Consider the following 22760-nt stretch of genomic DNA (forward strand, 5'->3'; position numbering starts at 1 on the left):
GTTGAAACATCCAGGAGTTCTCGGTAATTGGATGAATAGGGAGGAGATTCCCGTGTTTGCGGTGGTGGATCGCCACCTGTCAAATCATCAATCCGGATAGATAGTACGATACACCAGAAGTTCTTAGATAATCCAACAGCTAATTGTGCTCGATTTGCTGCTTTATAATTCGGTGCACAATGATTGATAAAGTTATATTCCCCGAGGTGAGCTTCAAGTTTGTTTCTACTTCCATCTTTCCAGTAGCAGCAGCAGTCCTTACCTGCAGGTCCCCTTGAGGCTCCTTCAGGCTCCCAAATGTTGCAGACTCACCGCCTTCCCCGGCATCATGTGACTGATATGCACTATCGGACCCCCTCCAGACGCGTTGGACTGACTTCATCCTGCGACATCCTCCGATCATTTATTTGAGCCTTGTGCCGGGATGATCCAACGCCGTAGATCGGTCGATCGGCTTACCTCTTTGGTGTTTAATGGCAGATGCCACATATAATCTACAAACTCAAAGCCCCATGAGATGAAGGCACTTCAACACCATGGGCCAAGGCTATTCCCTCACAACCCTGTCCGCGGGTTCGGCTGGGATCGATGTCCCCGAGCTTGCGGATCTGGTGTATGAAAAGTCGATGGGTGGTGGTCGATTCATGAAAAGTATTCGAGCAAGGCAGCATAATGGACTAGTCTTTGTAAAGGTAATCATGAAGCCTTATCCCAGCATGAAGCTGGAACCATATATCAAAGCTATTCTCCGTAAGTTCCATGAGCATCCAGTCGGATCTTCAGAATGATATCTGACAATCAATTCAGGGGAGCGCAAACTACTGTCTGAGGTTCCGAATGCGTTGAGCTATCAGAGGATATTGGAAACCAGCACTGGCGGTTACCTCGTCCGCCAATACATACACAGCTCTATCTATGACCGGATGAGGTATGTAACCCGGATAGGACTGTCTTGGACTCTTTCTAATACTATGTAGTACCCGTCCATTTCCAGAAGACATCGAAAAGAAATGGATCGCTTTTCAGTTGCTCTGCGCATTGAGGGATTGTCATTCGCTGGATGTCTTCCATGGCGATATCAAGACGGAGAATGTTTTGGTCACCTCGTGGAACTGGCTCTATCTGTCCGACTTTTCCTCGTCTTTCAAGCCGACATTTCTTCCAGAAGATAATCCGGCTGATTTCTCTTTCTACTTCGACACGTCAGGGCGCCGAACCTGCTATCTGGCGCCCGAAAGGTTTCTCGTGGCTGGCGAAGAACCAGGTAGTAGGGAAGTCAACTGGGCTATGGACATTTTCAGTGCAGGCTGCGTCATCGCGGAGCTTTTTCTGGAGTCGCCTATATTCACTCTGAGCCAAATCTACAAGTACCGCAAGGGAGAATACAGTCCGGAACATGGTCAACTCTCCAAGATTGAGGACCCTGAGATCCGCGCGTTGATCCTCCATATGATTCAGCTCGATCCAGAGTCTAGGTACTCGGCTGAAGAGTATCTGAACTTCTGGAAGAACAAGGCGTTCCCTGACTATTTCTACAGCTTCTTACACCAGTACATGTCTCTGATGACTGATCCGTCCTCAGGCAGAGCGCATGTTGAGACCGACTCAGCAAATAGAGGGGAGGCTGATGAGAGAATCGAGCGAGTATTCCATGACTTCGATAAGATATCGTACTTTCTGGGGGCTTCGCCGAAGGCTTCGACAGATGGTTCTAGTCGCACTACCTCCAGGCTGACCGGCAATACCTTCCCCGTTCAACTGGACCTACCACAATACGGACAACCAACTCCCAAATCTCCAGCTCAGTCGGATGACGGCGTACTTATATTTCTGACGCTTGTGGTATCTAATTTGCGCAATACATCGAAATCGTCCGCACGCATTAAAGCTTGTGACGTTCTCCTTGCCTTTGCCGAGAGATTGTCCGACGAGGCTAAATTGGATCGCGTTCTTCCATACACCATGATACTTCTCAATGACCGCGCAGACTCCGTCAAGGTTGCTGCGATACGTGCTCTTGCACAGTTATTGGAAATGGTCCACGTGGTCTCGCCGGTCAACGCATACTTATTTTCCGAGTACATCTTCCCGAGACTACAACCGTTCGTTCCTAGCGGCAATTCGAACCCGAGTCCTTTGGTTCGGGCGGCATATGCTTCATGCATTGCATCTCTGGCACGATCTTCCTTGAGGTTCCTAGATATGATCCAGGCACTACGATCCGACACCCGCTTGCCCGCTTTGATACCGGCTGGATCTGAACCTAGGTGGACAGAAGATGCTACCTATCACAATCTATATGACGTTGCGAGAGTCGACCTTCTCGAGTATTTTGAGGCTCACACTAAAGCTTTGTTGACCGACAGCGACGCTTCGGTCCGCCGCGCCTTTCTAGGGTCTGTATCCGACCTCTGCGTGTTCTTTGGCAATCTTAAAACCAGTGAGGTTGTTTTGAGCCACCTAAACACGTATCTGAATGACAGGGATTGGATCCTGAAGTGTGCTTTTTTTGAGGCGGTCATTGGCGTTGCAATCTACGTCGGAAGTACAAGCTTGGAGCAGTACATTTTGCCTTTGATGGTCCAATCAATGACGGACCCAGAAGAGTTTGTTGTTGAAAGGGTTCTTCGGTCGCTAGCGGTGATGGCAGATATGGGTCTTTTCCAACGGTCTACCACGTGGGATCTTTTGCATATCACTGTCCGATTCCTCGTGCATCCGAACGCTTGGATTCGCGAAGCAGCAGTCCATCTTGTAGTCAGTTCAACCAAGTTCCTCTCCGTCGCCGATAAGTTTTGCATCCTCGCCCCTCTCGTGCAGCCGTTCGTGATAGCAGAGATAATGAACTTTTCCGAGGGAGAGATGCTTGACGCACTCAAGAAGCCACTGTCAAGGGGCGTATACGATCTAGCATTTGTTTGGGTATCGAAGACTGAGAAGGGTATCTTCTGGAAAGCAGCAAGCCGTGATGGAATATTCACCTTGAATGGAACTGATAGTTCGCTCACAAAGTTGGGACACAAAGCCTCCACTCATCCCAGCCTGCAGCCCAAGAACGAGGAGGATGAGCAGTGGATCGCCCGTCTGAGAAACATGGGAATGAACCATGATGATGAGTCTAAACTTCTGGCCCTTCGGGAGTACATATGGAGAGTGTCGATGCGTCAGCCAAGAGATTCGGAGAATGGAATCTCTGATTTGAACAATGTCATTGCTCTGATGCAGCACGGGGTGACTCCTCAAACTGTGTTCTTTGACAAGACTCAGAACATCAAGCCACGCAGAAGTTCTATCGGCAAGACTGAAAACGATAGATCTGACGAGCGGAAGTTGCATACTATTACGGATGCTCTACTTGACGCTTCAACAACCATTGATAACAGACCCGAATCACGCCGGAGACATATGCGCTCACGGAGTCAAAGGGACCCGGGAGCCGCCCTAACAATCCCACGACCGAGTGCCTTGGATAACATCAGGGCAGAGAATTCGCCGATATCCTCACCGATAGCATCATCACCTGGTGCAGCGCCCGGCTCACGGCCTTTGTCACCTCCTAGCTCAGATGCTGGACGTAGGGGCTCAGGCGGTAGGGACAGTCCCGGACATGACAGTTCATCGACACCTACGGATGCGGAGAATCCTGCAATTAGGAAGTTGGCCTCCGGCGTGCAGCGTAAGTCCAGTGCTATGAGCTTACTTAACCGCAAGGATTCAGCCAAGGCATACGCAGAGACTGGAACCAGCTCGGCCAACGCCGTTGGAAAGGTTGATTTGCCATCTCAAAGAGCAGAGGTGTCTTCTTCTCCCTCGCCCGTACCGCATGATAGGAAATCACCTGAGCAGGGGCCCCCCAGATTTCACGCCAATCACTCCTATGCTGGCGACGATCCTGTCGTCCTCAAACTTTTAGATTCTGTGTTTGCGGAAAACTATCCTACCGACTTCTTTGATTTAGGGCCCTATGTCAAGGAGATAGACGTAAGGCGTCCGATTGTGAAGGCCAATGGGCAAGAGCCTGACAAAGTGTGGAAACCGAATGGAGGTCTTGTAGCCGTTTTTGGGGAACACAGTGGCCCTGTGAACCGCGTGGTTGTGGCACCAGACCATGCTTTCTTCGTTACTGCTGCGGACGACGGCACCGCTAAGATCTGGGATACGACTCGTCTCGAGAAGAATCTTACACCGAGATCCCGCCAAACATACCGCCATTCCGCCGAAGCGAAATTGAAGGCGTTGACTTTCGTTGAGAACACTCACACTTTCGTCACCGGCGCAAATGACGGCAGTATCCATGCAGTGAAGGTTGATTATCATAATGCCAACGGCACCGTTCGCTATGGGAAACTCCAACTTGTGCGCGAATACCAGCTACCAACAGCTGAAGATGGAACCGTCGAGTATCCCATTTGGATGGAGCATTTCCGTCTGGAGGGCCAGTCCACGCTTCTCATTGCCACCAACACCTGCCGTGTTCTGGCATTGGACATGAAAACCATGCTTCCGGCGTACTCATTACAGAACCCAGTTCATCACGGCACACCAACCACTCTCTGCTGCGACCGAAAGCGCAGCTGGCTCCTAATCGGTACCTCACATGGCATCCTCGACCTGTGGGATCTTCGCTTCCGCGTCCGTCTCAAAGCCTGGGGTCTTTCAGGCTCCGGCGCCATCCACAGGATCCAACTCCATCCGACCAAGGGCCGTGGACGATGGGTCTGCGTCTCAAGCAGCGGCAGCCACGGCAATGAAATCACCGTCTGGGACATCGAAAGAGTCCGCTGCAGGGAAGTATACCGAGTAGACACACCCAGCGTCAACAACCCAAACCAGCCCAACTCAGGTAATACCGACCCTCACAAAATCACCAGACTAGGACACCCAAGCAGCACACGAGACTACGAGCCCTGGCACGTCGAAGGCGGCCGACCAGAAGGAATGCTCAGCCGGTTTGCAATGGAAGGACTAGCATCAGGCCCAATAGATCACCATCCATCCGGCCCATCTCCTTCCGCAGGAATCGGTGCCTTCGCACTTGGCTTCGACTCCCCCGACGACGGTCGCGACAACACCACTCGCTGCGGCTTCATCATCTCCGGTGGCAGCGACCGCAAGATCCGCTTCTGGGACCTCACCCGACCGGAGCATTCCACTATCATCAGCGGGCTAGAAGTTGTCACGGATGGCGCCGTGACCAGTAAACCACGCTACGACGTATCTCAACCCATCCCCTCCCTAGTCATCACATCAGAGCACATTCCGACCCCTTCTTCCTCTTCAACTCCCGACCCAGTCCAAAATGGCAGTAAGAAGAGCTCCGCCAACGCCACTGCCAACGCCAAAAAGAGCGGAAGTGGTCGTCTACCCCGAAGCACGGTGATTAGCTTGCAGCAGCAGCAATTACTGAAGAGTCATCTAGACTTTATCCAGGATATCGCCCTGCTAAGAAGCCCGTACGGAATGATCGTGAGTGTTGATCGCGCCGGGATGGTTTACGTTTTCCAATGATTTGTCTATCTCTCTCTGTGTCCACATGTATAACTACTGACAGTCCTGTTATGAGTAAGTATACTTATGATAACATCTAATCCGGACCCGTTCTCGCTTTGAAATAGAAAATAAGCCGTAGGCAGTCCGTAACTACAGTAAGGGTCGGCCTATATCCGACAATTAGTACTATAGTAGCGCAACTTGGCGGATGTCCAAACTACTTAGTAGATAAGGGGGTGTGCTAACTAGATAGTTATCATATGATCTATGATATGTCTTAAACTAGTTGATTGCCAGGATTGATGCATAGCGTCTAAAGGTCGATAGTAATCCTACTTACTACCTTACCCTGTTCAACGGCTGAAATGCAGATGTCTGGTTGGTCGGTTGGCGACGTATCTACTTACTCCTAATAATAATATGACATATCGGATTAATGCCATGGTCTTATAGTATTATTTCCCCTTAGGTCTCCACTTTAGCTCTCTTTCTCATTTTACGGAGGAGAATTGTAGTAGTAGTGATAGTAGTAGTAGTAGTAGTAAGAATTTGCGCCATTTTATGTGTTGGTGGTATCAGTAGCATAATATATACTACTGTCTTACGGAGTAGTAGTGCCTACGTTCGGTGTATGTGCTTCTGTTCTAGGCCGATGCATAAGTTACATGAATCAAGCACGATGGTCAATGCTACGTAGTACCTACAATACTAGTGTATAGATAGATGGAGCAATGTTGAGAGAAAATGCCGGAAAGGTTGTAGAAGCAATCAGGTAGGACAGCGAACTTGGGGGGTGGAAATGATGAAACACTAGGCGACGGATACAGAAAGCGATCGGCAAGAAAAATTATAGACTGGATGCGACCAATGCGGTTGGCGTTAATTCCTTTTCATTATCTACTTTTGCCCTGAGAGTGACAGAAGGAGAGACATTCTAGTTGTCTTTAATATCGGATTAATTTGATTGATACTGTTGGGATTGAGGGTTGCTTGGCTGTTGTTCTGCTTTCTTTGTTGTCTTGGTTGTGTTAGTTGCAGGAAATATGCCAGACAACTATTTCCGTAGTTGGGATGATTCGTCGAAGAAGCCACTGGAGATGTGTAAATTCTCGGCATCGCATTCTGGCGAGCGGAGGTGATTACTCGTCCTAGTTATTGCTAGGGCGTAGTGTTCCGTACATCCGAAACCAACTTCTAAACACTCTTTTGTGTTCATTCGTGTCGGAGAGGTTGTAAGGTCCAAAGATGAGAAGCGACGGTAAATTAAGGCAGGCCCTATTATTGAGCATTGGATAGATTAAGCGAGTGCCAATTTCGGATACAGACAGGTGACCGGTCGATAGGTCAACCTGCAGTATTCATATTTGAGGGCATGCACTGAAGAGCAAACAATTCCATCTTGAACTTCTTATGATTGATAATGGTGCGTGCAGTGGGTTCAAAGGGTTCGAGCGGATGAAAAGTCTGGTACCGCCAGATCTGGACCATGAGATGAGAATCCCGCGTCCCGTTGGTGAACCATGGATGGCGAAATTAATACGATTCATGCCGCGACGGTATCCAGTTCAACTCTCCATCTGGCTTCTGCAGGGCCCGATCGCGGTTTGCTTTTGTTACAGGTAGACATTCTTCGGCCAAGTTCCATCCGCGAAGACTTGGCGGTGTGCGGTCTTGTTTCTTATTCTCCTGCCTTCTTTGCCTTGCTCCTCATATTGACTTGTGGGATATACTCCGTAATATTGGATCGACACCGTCGGGCTTGGTTGACGGGTGACGGGTGATATCTGTAAACGCAACATTATGTTCGTCGGACTGGTAATATCCCGATCTCTCAATCACGAACGCGCCTCAGACTGGAGATCTAGATCGACGTTCCTATGCATGCACTGAATCTGATATTCCGGCAGCCGGTGGGCGAATGACTATCAGGGTAAATGGCGGACTGACTCGATCGGTGGATCGGACCCAGCGGCGGGCAGTGAGACAGACGCGTCGCTTACCGACCGAATGGACCTGATGGGGGCGTCTAGCAATGTTCTGGAGAATGACACCGGAATTACAATCTGCAGCAGTGAGGGTCGAGTGTCAATGCGCTGCAGTCTCAACACGGCGACACACACACAAACACTTCAATAGGGGTTGGAGGGAACAGCCGGAAATTCCGGGCAACGCCCATGACTTATGCACACAAAACCAAACTCAAAGTCTTCGTTATGAGACTTACTGCGAGGTATTGCTTTTACTCTATATGGTCGTGGTAGATGGTTGCTTGTATTACCTTTCCTGGTTCTGCTTTGGGCGCATCTTAAGCCGCTCTAGGAGATTTTTTTCGGCTGGGGACGTCGTCAGCAATGCGAGTGTCTCTGCGAGTGCGACATGAACAACCCCTAACTGCCGTCCTACATGAGCCAGACCGCACTTATGGTGGCCTCTGCCGTACACCCATAGTTGATAGGCTTAGTTCCTGGAGCCTAAGCGTCCGAGAGCGAACCACTGCGCATCCTGAAATGATGATCTCCCACGCGCAGGCAGGGATAGCTGATCTGGTTCTGACACGAACAGTCGGAGTACAGAGCAAAGAGGGCCTAGCCAACTAGATGAGGTTTATATCGTTGTACTACTCCGTATCTCAGAAATCAAATTGTCGATAGAGTTTGGCGCCCAGGAAGAGCGACCACCTCCCATTCATCAATCGATGAGGATGGGAAGACCGGCGGAGAAAGTGTAATCTCCCATTCCGGGACGTTTGTCTTAGACCCCTGATGACCGTGCTCGCCAGTTAGTTCACCGGCGTTGCACCGTTTCTGCCTTTGCTAAATTTATCGTGTCGGGGATACTATCATTACGCTCGTAAGGGGCTGCAGTACAGCGAGAACAGCATTGTTAAAGGCTTTCCAATCTGGCTGCATAGCCGGGGGTTTTTCTTCCTTGACCCACGTTGGGTGTACTGCAGTTGGACACGACATGGCAGACTGAAACCGCGGAGGATGGAAGCGTGGTCACATCCTGGTCTGGTGTAGTGTTTAGAGCAAAGAATCTGCGACCAGAGACCGGGGGGGGTGGGGGGGGGTGTGTGTGTGTGTGTGTCTGGCTAATGATCAACCTCAAGAATAAGACTGTGAATGCCCTGGTCAGACACGGCACTAAGAGGTTTAACTTTCGACTGAACCTTCCCGTGGTGTGGATTTGTCATTTCGCATCGTGCCAAATGCGACTGGTTTTACTCCGTACCTTGCCTTTTTATCCTCTTCAGGGCATGATCTCTCTTTTTCTTTTCTTTTTCTAATCCACCCTTTGCTCTGTTTCCTCGGTTCTCAACAGTTTTGGCAGGGTGCCTGGAAGATCCATTCTCGCGTGGGAGAGAGACTTTCGGGCCGTCCGTCTCATGCTAGCAATGAATAGATAGTAGTCTAGTACGGAGTAATAGTAGAGAGTTTTATCGTGGGATTCTTGAGCCGGGATACCGTTCTGACTAGATATTAGCCTGTCGCATGGTCAGACTCTTAGCTTGATAAGAAAGAGGGGATGAAGGGAGCATCCCCTCTTCCTTGGTAGTATGGCAATTATTGCATTCTCATCTACCGCCATCCATCCACCGAGTTCAAGCTTCTTTCTCCCCGCACGGGCGCAAGGACTGTGACAGGGATGCAGCAGAAGCAGGCCAGACCGGAAGCGTACAAAGTAAAGTAGTAGTAGTAGTAAATTACGAGGTACGTACTTTCCAGGGAAGGATAATTATTGGTAAGTGGTAACCCGTCCGGGTGGGAGTGGCCGCACGAGGCGAACCCGTGATGGAGCGACTAGAGCCAAAGTTGTCCCTGACTAGCAGAATAGTCAGCCGGTTCTTTCCCCCCACCCACCACTACCTCCAACCGGCGCAGGAACAGTTTAGAGAAAAAAAAGAAAAATTAGAATTATACGGTAAAAATAGTCTACCACTCCTGGAGTTGTTAATTTTTTATGGAGGAAGTATACCATCATTGCAGTGGCAGATGGTATGCGTTATCGAATTTTTATGAAAATAATAATAATATTATTATTATCATTATAAGTTCTGCTGTGACTTCTTAACTACAAAAAGAGAGACAGCGGAGGTCACTCCCAAGTATCTCCTGGATGGTTCACGCAGCCAAAGAGTACTCGAACAGTACCTAGTCGGCCCAGCTCTCCACCTTCCACCTCCACTGGGCCCTCTCTGCCCCCTTTAGTGGTCAACGAACCTCTACTAACCGCTTCCTCTTTCCACCTTAACTCTTCATGGTCAAGATTGTCTCCCTGCTTTGCCTTTTGCCCTTTTCCTCCCCTACTCTCTCTCCGTCCGGTTCCAATTAACCTGGCTTAACCTAACTTGACCTATTCTTTCTCCCCTTCTCCTCCTCTTCCCTCTCCCTCTCTTCTCTCACGCCTTTTCTCTCTTCCTTCCTCCCTCTTTCCCCTCCTTTGTCCTCTCCTCCCTTTTCCGTTCCTTATCCAACTCCTCCTCCCCCTCCGAGGATCAGGACCGTCCGGTATCAACACCACCGCCACTCAAGGGAGTTGTTTTCCTCGCTTCCACATTTCATTAGATTATTCCAATCTAGATGTGTTGTAGAGCGTGAGAAAAGAAATGCCCATCAATTGAGTTCGCGGGAGTAGTTGTGATCGATCCGTCCGATCTCATCTCCGCTGTGTTTCCCTCTTTTTAGTTGCAACAATATCCTCCCCCTATTCTAATAGCCGTCCTTCCTTTCACCCTCACGTCTTTTTCGATCTCTAGCAGTGCTACTGTTCTCTCGACCTGCCATTCAGTCTTCTAGCAAGCAGAAAGGAAACGGCAAAAAGTCAACAACCAGTCGTGATTTCACTACTATTCGAACGCAACCATCGGAACCAAGGTTCGGAGACCGCCTGCGTCCCAAACGGGAAAAAGTAATCCATTACGCAACCCACGTCTGTACATAATATAATATTCCCCGTCAATCCCTTGAAAACCCGACAAAAACCATCACCATGGGTCATTCTCTGAGGGATCACGCCTCCTTCGTCCGTCCGTCCACTCGCGACCGGCCGTCGACCCGCGACCAAGGAGAGAACTCGCTCGTCGTCCCTAGTCGCACCTCCTCACTTCACTCCCGCATTACGCAACCCATCCCTTCGCAAGCCAATACGAAAGCTTCTCAGCGAACCCCCAAGACTCTCACTCATGCGTACATGGTTTGCGGTGTTGGCCGGGAACCGTCCCAATGGGTTCGGGCTCCCGCGCCAGCACAAGGAAAGATTGGACACATGAAAGGAGCCGTGGGCCAGTTTTGGTTGCCGGAGATCCTGGGAAGCAGTCCCCGTCTGGAACAAGATAATGAAATTGCCAAATCCTTGCATTCGGCCATGAGGGTATGTTCTTTTCTGAATCCGCCGCCATCTGGCAGAAGGATGGCTGACACTGACTGGCCGTATTAGGCATGCTTCCCTCACGATGTAGAGATCTGCACCGGCAAGAACCAGCCTCACTGCGCCCATCATGCCTTCGTTCTGCAGCAGGATTCTTCTCACACCCTTTACGGTATCGCCCTGCGAGTATGGTCCCGCGCAGACGACAAGCGTGCGGAAACGATTCGCGAATTGCGCAAGAAGACAGAACCCGATTTCTACGATAACCCGGAAGAGACTTACTGGATCCCATACTGTCTGAGTTTCCTTTCCCGCTACCCACTCTACGACCTTCTGGGCGACTATCTCCGTGGCATGTGGATTCATTGGAACAAGGCCACCAACTTGTTCCATGCGGAGGAGGTTTCGCGGATTCTGAGCTTTCCTGCGCCCCGCCTCAACGACCTGGTTCGCATCGACATGAAGGATTATGCTCTCTGCTATCAGTTCCCATCGTCCCCGACGGGCTTCCAGAACTTCTCCATGTGGCCCCTCTTCACCTGCCTGTCGATCCCTAATGTGGTGGGTGTTGTTGAAGCTGCCGTATCGCCGACACGTCGTATCATCTTCGTCAGCCACTACCCAGCCATGCTCACCATGGCTGCGGAAACCATCCGTTACTGTGTGCGCATTTACGAATGGAGTGGATTGTATGTCCCCGTTGTCCACGCTCGTCACATCAAGGATTTGGTCCAGGAGCCCGGCCCGTACATTCTCGGTGTCACGGCTGAATGCCGAACCCTCTTCAACGCTCCCTCTGATGCTCTGGTCGTGGATCTGGATCGTAATTTTGTCCTCACATCGAGTCCGCCCGATGTTCTGACTCCTGGTCAGCGCACCAAGTTCATCAACCGGTTGACCCAGGCCTTGAATGGTGATGTTTCACCCTCGGGTGTTCCCAACCACCTCCGTTCTGCCTACGCTGGTGGCAAACTCATTCCCGCTGGACAGATCATCGTGATGCGGGGTGAGGTCGAGAGCGTCCAGGATCCTTCTTGGTGGAACCAGGATGCTGTGATGAACGTTATGGATCATGTGTGCGAGAAGTTGGTGAGTAATTCTTCTGGTGCAAATATTTGTGTGGGTCTTTACGTTAACAATATGTGTACTAGGGACGCAATACTGGCATGAAGGCCATCTTCGGTGGCTCTGTCAAGAAGCCTCTCATGACCAAGGTTTCCATGCGCCACCTGAACGAAATTGTGCGTGAAAGGAACCAGTACTCTCGCGATGCGATGGAAGCTTGGCAAGATTTCATCAACCTTAAGGGTCGCATGGACACCGAGCTGAGCAAGGTCACCAAGCGCAACAACTTCTTGGTTGAGGAGCTGGAAACCTGGAAGCAGCAGGTTTGTCCCCCCTCCCTGAATGACTCATGTATAATTCGGAGACTAACCCCATGCAGTTCCTCAAGTTCCAGGCTTTCGCCGAGACCCTCACCAAGGAAACATCTGAGCTCAAGGTTAAGATTGAGAACCACAAGCGTGAGAACCGTCGTCTTACCGGTCTCATTGACCAGCAGAAGGATGATGTGGCTCGTCTCTCTCTCCGTTTGTCCGGCACAGAGAAGCAGCGCGATGATGCTCTGGAAGCGTTGGTCCTCCAGCAAGAAATTGCGGAAGAGCTCGAGCGCGAGAGGAAGCGCAACCAAAAGGAGCTTGCTTCTTTGCAGCACTCCAATGCTTCCCTCACGCGGCAACGCGATGAGGCTCAGCGCGTGGTGCTGGGTCTCCGCAGCCTTATCAATGGCCAGACACATCACATGGAGCACATCGTTCGTTCGATTGGTAGCTCTACCGACCTGACCGAGCTGCCCGAAGCCGAGGCTGCCGTCGAGACCAAGGAGGCCGGACAGGATGTTGAGACCCCGAGAGAATCTGCTGTGTCGTCGCGACGCTCTAGTGCCAATATCTCCGCGAAGAGCGTTGCCAACAATGTGAGCCCGGACTTGGAGCAACATCTCCTCAGCATGGGTAAAAGTCACAACCGTCTTGCACGTCTCAGCATAACTGATGTCGCAGATCGCTACCTGCGTGACAAGACTGATGCTATTTCCGACATCATCCGCAGCATCAGCGAGCAGTGTGCTGCCGCTGTGGAGGGCCTACAGCTTGCTCAAGATGCGGAGGATGATGACCTCCCGGCATCCGGCAAGACCACCCCAAATGGAAGCCGTCGTCTGACAACTGATGGACTTCGTGGGCACTTGACACCCGCTGGCAGTGAGATGGGAGATGGCGACAACCACTCGTTGCACCCCGATCATCGGCGTTCTAGTGTCCCGCCGACCCCAGACCTGGTGCATAACCGGTCCAGCACATCCATGTCGATGGTCAGCAGCTCGACGTTCCCGGAGAGGTCGAGCCAGCAGTATGGGCCTGGCGAGATCCCGACCCGGATTATCGAGGACGATGATGAGCGCGCTCACGAGACCGATGGTCTTGATGACCACACTGAGACAGGCACTCTGTCCAAGCAGGCCAGCGAGGACCTCATTCGGGCCGGCTCTTCCCGACTGGTTGCGTAATTGTCTCTTGAGAACGACGATGCAACGCTTGATTTCGACGACTTTTGACGCGACGTCTGCTCCCACCATCTTGTCCAAATTAGAGCGAGTTGTGGCCACTCTTTGGCATTGATTTATCTGCCTTTGAAATTTTCTTTTGACAGTTCCCTGTTATTCCACCTTTCTTTTTCCTCTGGTGATTCCCATTGTTTTTGACTCCGTGATTCTACCCAGGCGTTATTCTCCTTTACAATTCTCGGGAGCACCATGTGACCCCAGTTGATTTTCACGGGACGGCTATATTGATTGCTTTGGTTATTCCCACCTGCCATCCCGTCTTTATACCACTTTTGCCTTCTTGAGAGTCCGTTGACTTCTCCCGCCTTGTAGTAGATCATTTGGCTTCCCCTCGTTGGGCCGACCCCTCATTCACCAGAATTTCCTATCCTGTCATCCTCCTGTTTCCATTTGTCCATACTTCTACCTGTTGACTAGGGCAGCTTTGAAAGCTGCTATGTGGAGTTTAAAGAGATACACTGAATTGGTGTCAGCCAATTCCCCACCGCAACACAAAACCCTCTGCGGTCCTCTGAATGTAATTGTTGGTTACAAACCTCATTCGAATCCTATTTGTTCATTATAAGAGTAGTTCGAGTAACCTCATACTATCATGCATAGTGACTATGCCAACTTGCCGGGCACAAACGGGTGTCCAGCACTAAGTCCACCGCAAACAGCCCAAGCCTGTCCATTAACATAGCTACTCTCATCACTCCCCAAAAACAACGCCACCCGAGCCACCTCATCCGCAACCGCTCCCCGCTGCAGAGGATTCAGCTGCCCGACCTTTCGCTCCGTGCCTCGCGCCCGTGCAGCATCAAACACCGCCTGAGTCATACCCGTCTCAATCAACCCCGGACAGATGGCATTGACGCGAATTCCTGTCCCAGCCAACTGGTACGCACACGTCTGGGCAACAGAAACAACCGCCGCCTTGGAAGCAGAGTAATCCGTCGAACCAGCATTCGAGCGTAGTCCCGCAACAGAGGCCGTGCAGATAATAGAGCCCCCTGGGTACGGCTTCGCCTCTGATGTGCGCTTCATACCCTCGGAGGCGTATTTGGCTGCTAGGAAGACACTACAACAATCGAATTAGAAAAATCCCCCCCAGGAATTGTAGATGTTATACTCATACTCACCTAGCCACATTCGTTTTCAACGTCTTCATCAACTGCGCCGCCGTAACCTCAGTGAAGATCTTCGGCTGACCCACGATGCCCGCATTCGCGAAGAATATATCCAATCGGTTATACTTCTCTAATGCGTCATGGACAACTGCCTTGACGGCTTCTTCATCGGCAGCATCGAATTGGCGGACGTGGATGTCTACGCCGGGATACAGGGACTCGATCTCCCGCTTGTGTGTTGCCAGGTGGCTGTCTGCGTAGTCGCAGATGTAGATGGCTTTGGCGCCGTTGTGGGCGTATTGGTGCGCTGCAGCGCGGCCGATGCCTGCGGGGGAGTTGGCTCCTGGTTGCTATTAGCATGCGTGTCCATGGATGTATAATTTTGGGTAGGGGTAAGTAGTATGCTGAAAGGTGTGTTTACCGGTTACAATTGCGACTTTGTCCTTGACTCGGCTGGTATGTTGTCAGTTTTGAGGGCAAGTATATAAAAGGACTCGAAGTATAAGTCTAGACTTACGGTCCGACGGAATCGCCTGCAACTTGGCGGATTCGAGGAATGCCCTCGAATGTGCCTGCGTCCGGAATGCCTTCCACTAATTGCTGGCTCACGGCTTGGAGACGACGTTTGGCTACTGAGGACATGATGGGTGAAGTATGAAGGGACGGAAGATGAGAAGAGTGTCCACTAGGTTAACGGGTTGAAAGAATTGTTTCTTTTGGGGTTAAACTGTGGTGGGAATCTGGGGTAGAAGAATGTATTAGGCTGGTTTTACACCGACAGGAAGACAACAATCAGCTTTACTCATTTTACAAGGTCGATCTCCCCCATCGCAGCCCCCAGAATGACGCCCGGTGGCTGCGGAGAACCGAGGCTGAGGTCAGGTGACGAGGAGTAGCAGCCGAGGGAGGAAGAGAGTTCTGGCCTGAGGCACTAAATATCGTCGGAGTTAAGACATCCTTACCGCCGGAGATGAAGATCATCCATTCCCTGAAATTCAGGCACCCAGGCCCCTCTTACATAAGCATGAGCTGGCGGCATGCCAAGTCACATGGCTGCAGCCACACGTCATGGTCCGTTCGTTCGGCTCCCCAAAGCAGCTGGCATTCCAGACCCTGGCTGCTACTTTTCTCCTCCCTCAATTTTCCCCCCGCGTTCCTGTCATTCCTTGCCTCTGTCTCAGCTTCGACCTCCTCTGCTTCCGCGGCTTCACTTGAAATTCTATCGCTTTTCTTTCTCGTCTTGCGGTTTAGCGTGCGGGTTGCTATTATCATCTCCGGTTGCTCAGGTCGATCATCTGCCGCACAAACAAAGTCGCAAACTGCGGAAACCGGTCTCAGGTAGCACAGCCAGACACAAAGCTAGAGGCTATAAAAAGACACACATCGGTGATCCTACTTGATAAACTCCACATTCCTGTCTCAGAAATCACGCAAAGAAGAAAGACCGAACAAAACGAAGCATACATGAAGGCCGCAGTTCAAGTATCTGGCTCTGTTCACCGCCCCTCGAGTCATGGCGGAGTGCGATATCCCACAACTACCGCGTCGTTCCTCGTCTCGGACCTCCTCCTCTTCCCGGCGAAGTCAGAAGGCTAAGACCGTCCGTGCCCGCTCGCAAAAACGTAATTCGGCCTCCTCCAGTGCCACAGCCACCGACCTGACCTCGTTCCCTTCGCTTTCCCCGGACCGCTCCCCCGAGGGGTTCGTCGGCCAACCCGCGCTGAACCGTGCATTGACCAATGCTCTGTTGGAAGGTGAAGAAGGTAGTGATAACCCGCCGGATGTTAATCGAGATCGGAGGTCTACCTTGGCTAAGCTGACCGGTGGCTCGACCCCGAGCCCTGGTCGTGCTGCCCTATTCGGAGATTCCGTGCCCATTCGTGATTTCCCGGGGGCGTTGCACCTGGCGGATGACTCTCATATTGAGCGTCTGATTGCGAGTACCGGTGCTGTTAAGCTGGTGCGACAGTTCGCCCGTGATTTGGCACAGCGCGATGCGGAGATTTCAGCTCTGCGACAGCGGGCTGATGCGAGGGAGAGGGAGTTGAAGAGGATGCTGCGGGAGGTTTCGGTCTCGAATCAGGATATCGAACGTCGGCTATATCAGCTGGAAAATGCGCCGTTGGGCAATGAAGCTGGCCAAGAACATGGTGGCAACACGGAACAGCCGGGCAGCTCCGCCTCCAGTATGCATGGACTGATGCAGCAGGCGATGGTTGATGGGCTTGGATCTCAGGTTCATGAGGAAGGGACGGATGCTGCAGGTAATGTGCAGGCTACTGTCCGAGGTCCCCAACGTCTCGATAGCGATGCACGCTCTGGCAATTCTAGCGTGGAGTCGGGAACAAATCGCAAGAGACATGGCTCTATCAGAAGTTGGCAGGACTTTATTTTCGGTAATACTACGAGTAGCCGAAAGACAAGTCGAGCAAGCAGCGTAATGGGTGAGGTCGAGGAGGAAGAGACTCAACGTCAACGAAATCTCACCAATCCTTCTAGTCGCCGAAAAGCGCTGGACGAGCAATTATTTCAACCCCCAGAAGGTCAACAAGGGCCTACTGCTGGTGAAGTTGCTGGGAAACACCTTAATGCATCCACTGGCGGAGACGACGCTAGTACTCATTCACGCAAGTCATCCAAGTCGCTATCCTCGTGGACGGTCAAGTTGTTTGCTGGGAACACACAAGCAAAGGACGAGACCAATAGTGATGATGGCCGCGGCAGAGCTTCGTCTACGAATCGGAGTAGTAGCAAAGGTATCTCTCCTGCGCTCCCTCCCAATGCTAAGGGGCCTGTTTCAGCCATGGCCGCCTTGAAGCGAATAAATAGCAATACTAGCGTGCACAGCGCTTCTGGGCGGGCACCTGGGCCCAACAGCGTGGCCAAATCTGGCCAAATAAGCCGGAGGCAACCGTCTGCGAGTGTCTCACAAGGAACAAACGCAGACGCTACAGCTAAGAACGCGACCAACCTCGGGCCTGTTGAGATGGATGCTATCCTTCCCCTGGAATCACGACCCCCTACTCTTTCAAACATGTACAACAACTACCAACCGGGCGAGTTGCTGACTGACCGTTTTGGATTCATCTACGACCAGCGTCGGAAGAAAAGACAAAGGGAGGCGAACGCGTTCAAGAATGCCGGGGGTAGCAACCGGCTCAGCATTGCAGAGACTCTCAGCAGCTTACGGAGCGACGCTTCCGATGGTGATGATGCATCCGACTCTTTAAAGCAACTGCAGCCAATGCCAGAACCTCAGTCTTCACCTGTGTCTGCGTCTCCCGAGACAGCGGAAGCCGGTACAGTCGCACTTCGGAGATGGCAAGATTACCTGAGGGTACCCACTGGACCGACAGAGCTGCTGTCACATACACCTTCAGCTGGTCCTATCGTATCCCTCACCACAGCAGGCGACAGTTCCCCTCGCAATTCTGCTGTGGCTGTCGACAAACGTGGCGCAGTTTCCGTCAATCCGAACGCTCAACCATCGGCATCTACGTCCACAGTAGTCGCAGATCGTCCAGAGTTCGCAGGGGTTTCCTCTGACGAGCCGGCCACATTAAGTCTGGCTGCGGGCGAGAATGAACCGGTTAAATTGCTGCTCGAGCAGTTGACGGAACTACATGATTCCCTACAGCGTGACCGGACCGTGCGGTGGAACGAGTTCCTGCGCAAAGTGCGTGCAGAGCGCAGAAAAGACGGCGAAGCTGCCGCAGCAGCCGCCGCCACCTCCGACCGGGCACTGCAGTCTGTCGATATGCCCGAGGCATCGCTGGCCGATGGCGAAGTGGTGGGTATTTCTGGCCTAGGTAACAAGGGCAAAGTCGGCCGTGCCAAATGGCGCGAGTTCCGGGTCCTCGTGTTGGGAGGAATCCCAGTTGCCCTGCGGGCAAAGGTCTGGTCCGAATGCAGTGGCGCTTCTTCGATGCGGGTACCTGGTTACTACGATGACCTAGTAAAGGGCACCGGTGGCTCGGAACCCGACTCATCGGTCGTCGCCCAAATTGACATGGACATCAACCGGACTCTGACCGACAATGTATTCTTCCGCCGAGGACCAGGCGTTACCAAGCTCAAGGAAGTGCTCCTGGCCTACTCTCGTCGTAACCCGGAGGTCGGCTACTGCCAAGGGATGAACCTCATCGCCGCATCTCTCCTGCTTATCACGCCAACCGCTGAAGACGCCTTCTGGCTCCTCACCTCCATGATCGAGGTAATACTTCCTGAACACTACTACGACCATGGCTTGCTCGCCTCCCGGGCCGACCAAGTAGTACTGCGCCAATACATCGCCGAAATCCTGCCCAAGCTATCCGCCCACCTCGAGAGTCTGGGCGTCGAACTCGAGGCACTGACATTCCAATGGTTCCTCTCCGTCTTCACCGACTGCCTCTCAGCCGAAGCCCTCTACCGCGTCTGGGACGTAGTCCTCTGTCTGAATGTAACCAGCGCCGTCAACAACCCTCCCGCCACCGGCACAGCCAATGCCCCTTCTTCCACCTCCACAACCGATCCCACCGACTCAGACCCCAGCGCCAGCGGCAACGGAGGCGGCAGCACATTCCTATTCCAAGTAGCTCTCGCCCTCCTCAAACTCAACGAGCAACAACTCCTCATCACCTGCTCCACCCCAGCCGAACTCTACACCTACATCAACCACCAAATGACCAACCACGCCATCAGCATCGACGGCCTCATCCAAGCCAGCGAAGCCCTTCGGAACGTCGTCCGCCGCGAAGACGTGGTCGCCCGTCGCGCGGAAGCCCTCCGCGAGATGCAGGAATTCACGCGAGGCCGCCCAACCTCGTCAGGGGATAGTTAGAAGAAGAAAAGTCCCCAACTGAAAATCAGAATCATGTCCCGAAAGAGAAGAACAATAACAACAAGAAGAAATAAGCAAGCATGATATCAAATATGAAATTTTTTTCCCCCAAGATGTTGTCCTTATCTGCAACTCCATCATTGCATGATACCACATTGTGTTATTTTGTGATATGTATCTTTATCGATATATTTTTGCCGCCCCCATGCCAACTATGCCCTTATAGACCAGCACCACCAATTTCATTATTTTTCCCCGGTCATGATATGAATGAGTGTACTGAACTTCATTAGTGTAACAGATTAGTTCGATATTACTAGCGCAGCGTTGGATATTAAATGATACATTCCCTGACTTACAAAGGGGAATTGAACTTCTTCATCTTACTACTATCTACTGAGTATACACAGCTTACGATACCACTTCTGTAATTCTCCTTATAACTAATAGTAATACTCAGTAGTGACTAGTACTAGCAGTACTACTAAGTACTTTCAAGTAGTGGTGAGGGATACTATGAGAAAAGTAAGCATGGCACGTGTCCGACTGGATGAAATACTACTAGTATATATCGAGAGGTCTGTGAGCATTTTGAGTTTCAGACACTGCAATTTTGATCCCACTAGAACCGATACCATCATCAAATTACGACCAATCTTATCAATGGCAATATGCGAGAGGTTCACCACTATTGATTCCTACCTACCTCAAAACATAGCGCTATTGAATATGTTTCACTCTGATCATAGTACAAAACTCGCAATTGAAGGTGATGTGAATTGCTACCAGCCGAAGCAATTCTTTCGTTAAGTCATTCCAAGAAATATCAAAACAGTATAGCTGGTAGATCAGCAGAATATAGCTTATTTTTTATTTCCAAACATATAAAAAGAAAAGATAGATAAATAAATAATAACCCCCCTAAGCGCATGGGATCCCCAGCGGATCAATGAAATCAACTCGTTGGCATCATCTCAGTGTCTTCTTTTTGGACAAGCAATCATTATCAGTCGGGAAGGGGTATCATTGCCATGGTAGGTAAATATCGACAGGAAAGTAGAAGGGGCTTGTGCAAGGATCGATCAATCAGCAACCCGAAAATTCATGTGCATATAGTATAGAGCCCCGCCTCTTTACCTGGCCATTGGAAGGAGGTCGGGTATCCAAAACCGACTGTTGTCGAGGACCGTGGTCAGATCAATTTCAGGCATGGTGGGCCGAAGACCAAGGTCCATCACATCACGGGCGACCGCCTTGATCTGATGCATAATCGTTTGCGAAATCGCCCAGGTCCGTCCCAGAGTCTTGAAAACGCCAATGGTAAGCGTCAGCCGATCACGGCTGGGGTCGGGCATCTGCCCGGCCTTGACGGAGCACGCGGCCAACTGCACCATGGAGCTGAGAACCAGCGCACAAATGAAGAAGGGCGTGTGCTTCACAACTGGCATGCGAATAGACGCCAGCGAGGAGATCTCGCTGGCTGCCTTGACCGCCTTCATGGCATGCGCATGATGCGAGAAGGCGGGGATGCTCAGCGGCCCGTGATGGCCGCAAATAACCTCCGCTGCCACTGCGGGGGAAGACAGCAGATCAGATCGCGGGAAATGGAGGTAAATCGCAGAGCCGTTCACAATCATTGTTGCTTGGAACATCATCTCGTCGACGGACCCGTCCGAGCGCAGCAGTTCGGCCTTGTTCTCGGGCAGGTGGTGGAAGAAACTGGTAATCCGTGCGTCAATGGCCTCGACATGGTCCTGCTGGCCCTCAATCATGTCTTGGATGGCCACTACGCGTCCCAGGATGCGAACGGCCTCGATCCGGTAAGTGAAGGAAGAGAAGTCTCGCTCCTCATCTGCAAAGACACGCTCGTCGAATTGCGCAATAGTGGGTGCAGGCGGAGGTGGGAGGGCATCTTGGTAGATACGCTCTTCACAGGGCAATGGTACCTCGAGCGGCCCAGAATTGCACCGGAAAGCTGGCTGAACACCCAGTGCAGTGAGCATGCCTTCAATGATGAAGAGCTCCCACCAGGTGCGCCTCAAGCTCTCTTCCCGCACCGGGTCGCCATAGCTGAGCTGCGGCGCAGCGTCTCTTTTGTTCAATCCCAACTCGAAGGCCAGATTGACAGCCGTCGTCACGCACTCGCCCGCCTTCTGCCGCTCATTGCGGGAATGCAAGACAATGGCGAGGAGCACCAGGGCCTGCAATTTTTCAATGGACCCTTCCTGGTCCATCACGGACGACATGACCGTCGGCCGGTAGGTCTCACTGTTGGCGGCCGGAGTGAAGTGGGTCCCAATGAATTTGATGACATGCTCCAGGAACGCAGGCATGTGGTTGCGGTACAGGACACGGTGGGGCGGCAAGACCGGGTGGGAAGGATGGAAATAGGTGTAGAAGATGTCGATAAGATAGCCATCGCCTGCAATGGTAGAGATTGAGTCTGGTGTCATGGGGCTATTGGTGACGCCGACCGTCTGCGAGTGCGAGGAGCCGGAGTTATCGGTCAGAGCGGGACTGCCGGAGGGTAAGGAAGAGGAGGGCAGGGAAGTCGGCACGGGGGTGGTGGCGGCGGCTGCCACCGCATACGACATGGGCATGTTACTCGACAGAGTCCAGTCGGACGGCACGTTGAAGTATTGGGGCTCGAAGGAGGTCGACATGTCCGCGGGGAGTTGGTCGGGGGAGGATGGATTGGCTCGACGCTTCTTCGAGGGGCCCTTGTACCCGCGACGCGACGGGGTGTATTGACATTCAGAGCCTGTGGCGGAACAGCGACCGCAGACAGGAGTCTTTCCATCACATTTTAGGTGCTTGTGTCGACACAGCAGACAGGCAAGCAGCGACGGGCCCGAGTTTTTGGCAGAACCGGAGTCCTTGACGGAGATAAACGGGTTTTGTTGGAGACCTTGATCCATGTTGAAGGCGGGAACAATCACTAAATGGTTACTGAGAATAAATAAGCTGGTGGTCTCATTTGCGCAATTCCAGCACCATGCAGAGAAGAAGAAGAGAAAGAGAAAAAAGGAGAATCCGGCGGGGTTCAGAGTGACCAGAGACAAGTTGAAACCCAGCAGGAAAGAAGAGGAAAAGAAAGACGGCAAGCGGAAGTTCGGTACAAGCGGGGGTGACGGCGGAAAGGAAGGTTTTATGGAAGCACAAGAAAAAAGCGGGCGGGAAGTTGAGGTGGGGGGGAGGAGGAGCAGGAAGGAGAAGGAGATAAATTTTTTGTAAAAAAAGAACCAGGGATGGAAAGAAAGACGATGGATACAATCGGAGAAGGCCGAATGGATTGAATCTAGGACGATGACTGGCAGGAAGGGGGGGGGGGGGGGGATATTGAATTAAC

The 22760-nt window shown here is 51.8% G+C and overlaps 5 protein-coding genes across 5 annotated transcripts; 3 read left to right on the forward strand and 2 right to left on the reverse strand.

The window, feature by feature from the left end:
• Positions 1 to 406: 406 nt before the first annotated feature.
• Positions 407 to 5589, forward strand: BO87DRAFT_357570 (ubiquitin-binding serine/threonine protein kinase VPS15). Its single transcript, XM_025621423.1, has 3 exons — positions 407 to 750; positions 808 to 928; positions 978 to 5589. Exons 1-3 carry the CDS (start codon positions 537 to 539, stop codon positions 5506 to 5508), a joined length of 4866 nt encoding a protein of 1621 aa, XP_025480720.1. The 5' UTR covers positions 407 to 536; the 3' UTR covers positions 5509 to 5589.
• Positions 5590 to 10161: 4572 nt separating this feature from the next.
• Positions 10162 to 13480, forward strand: BO87DRAFT_39195 (DENN (AEX-3) domain protein). Its single transcript, XM_025624980.1, has 4 exons — positions 10162 to 10860; positions 10927 to 11946; positions 12009 to 12245; positions 12302 to 13480. Exons 1-4 carry the CDS (start codon positions 10480 to 10482, stop codon positions 13421 to 13423), a joined length of 2760 nt encoding a protein of 919 aa, XP_025480721.1. The 5' UTR covers positions 10162 to 10479; the 3' UTR covers positions 13424 to 13480.
• A 537-nt stretch (positions 13481 to 14017) lies between these two features.
• Positions 14018 to 15427, reverse strand: BO87DRAFT_376004 (SDR family NAD(P)-dependent oxidoreductase). The gene is made up of 4 exons (XM_025623180.1): positions 15107 to 15427; positions 15011 to 15042; positions 14602 to 14932; positions 14018 to 14540 (listed from the first exon to the last, which is right to left on the reverse strand). Exons 1-4 carry the CDS (start codon positions 15229 to 15231, stop codon positions 14084 to 14086), a joined length of 945 nt encoding a protein of 314 aa, XP_025480722.1. The 5' UTR covers positions 15232 to 15427; the 3' UTR covers positions 14018 to 14083.
• Positions 15428 to 15740: 313 nt separating this feature from the next.
• On the forward strand, positions 15741 to 19744 carry BO87DRAFT_376005 (TBC domain protein). The gene has a single exon (XM_025623181.1). The coding sequence runs from the start codon at positions 16103 to 16105 to the stop codon at positions 19409 to 19411; it is 3309 nt and encodes a 1102-aa protein (XP_025480723.1). The 5' UTR covers positions 15741 to 16102; the 3' UTR covers positions 19412 to 19744.
• Positions 19745 to 20101: 357 nt separating this feature from the next.
• BO87DRAFT_376006 (Zn(II)2Cys6 transcription factor) lies at positions 20102 to 22704 on the reverse strand. Its single transcript, XM_025623182.1, has one exon. The coding sequence runs from the start codon at positions 22327 to 22329 to the stop codon at positions 20545 to 20547; it is 1785 nt and encodes a 594-aa protein (XP_025480724.1). The 5' UTR covers positions 22330 to 22704; the 3' UTR covers positions 20102 to 20544.
• Positions 22705 to 22760: the final 56 nt, after the last annotated feature.

This window comes from Aspergillus neoniger (assembly GCF_003184625.1).
Source record: "Aspergillus neoniger CBS 115656 unplaced genomic scaffold BO87scaffold_13, whole genome shotgun sequence".
NCBI classification, from domain to species: Eukaryota; Fungi; Ascomycota; class Eurotiomycetes; order Eurotiales; family Aspergillaceae; genus Aspergillus; species Aspergillus neoniger.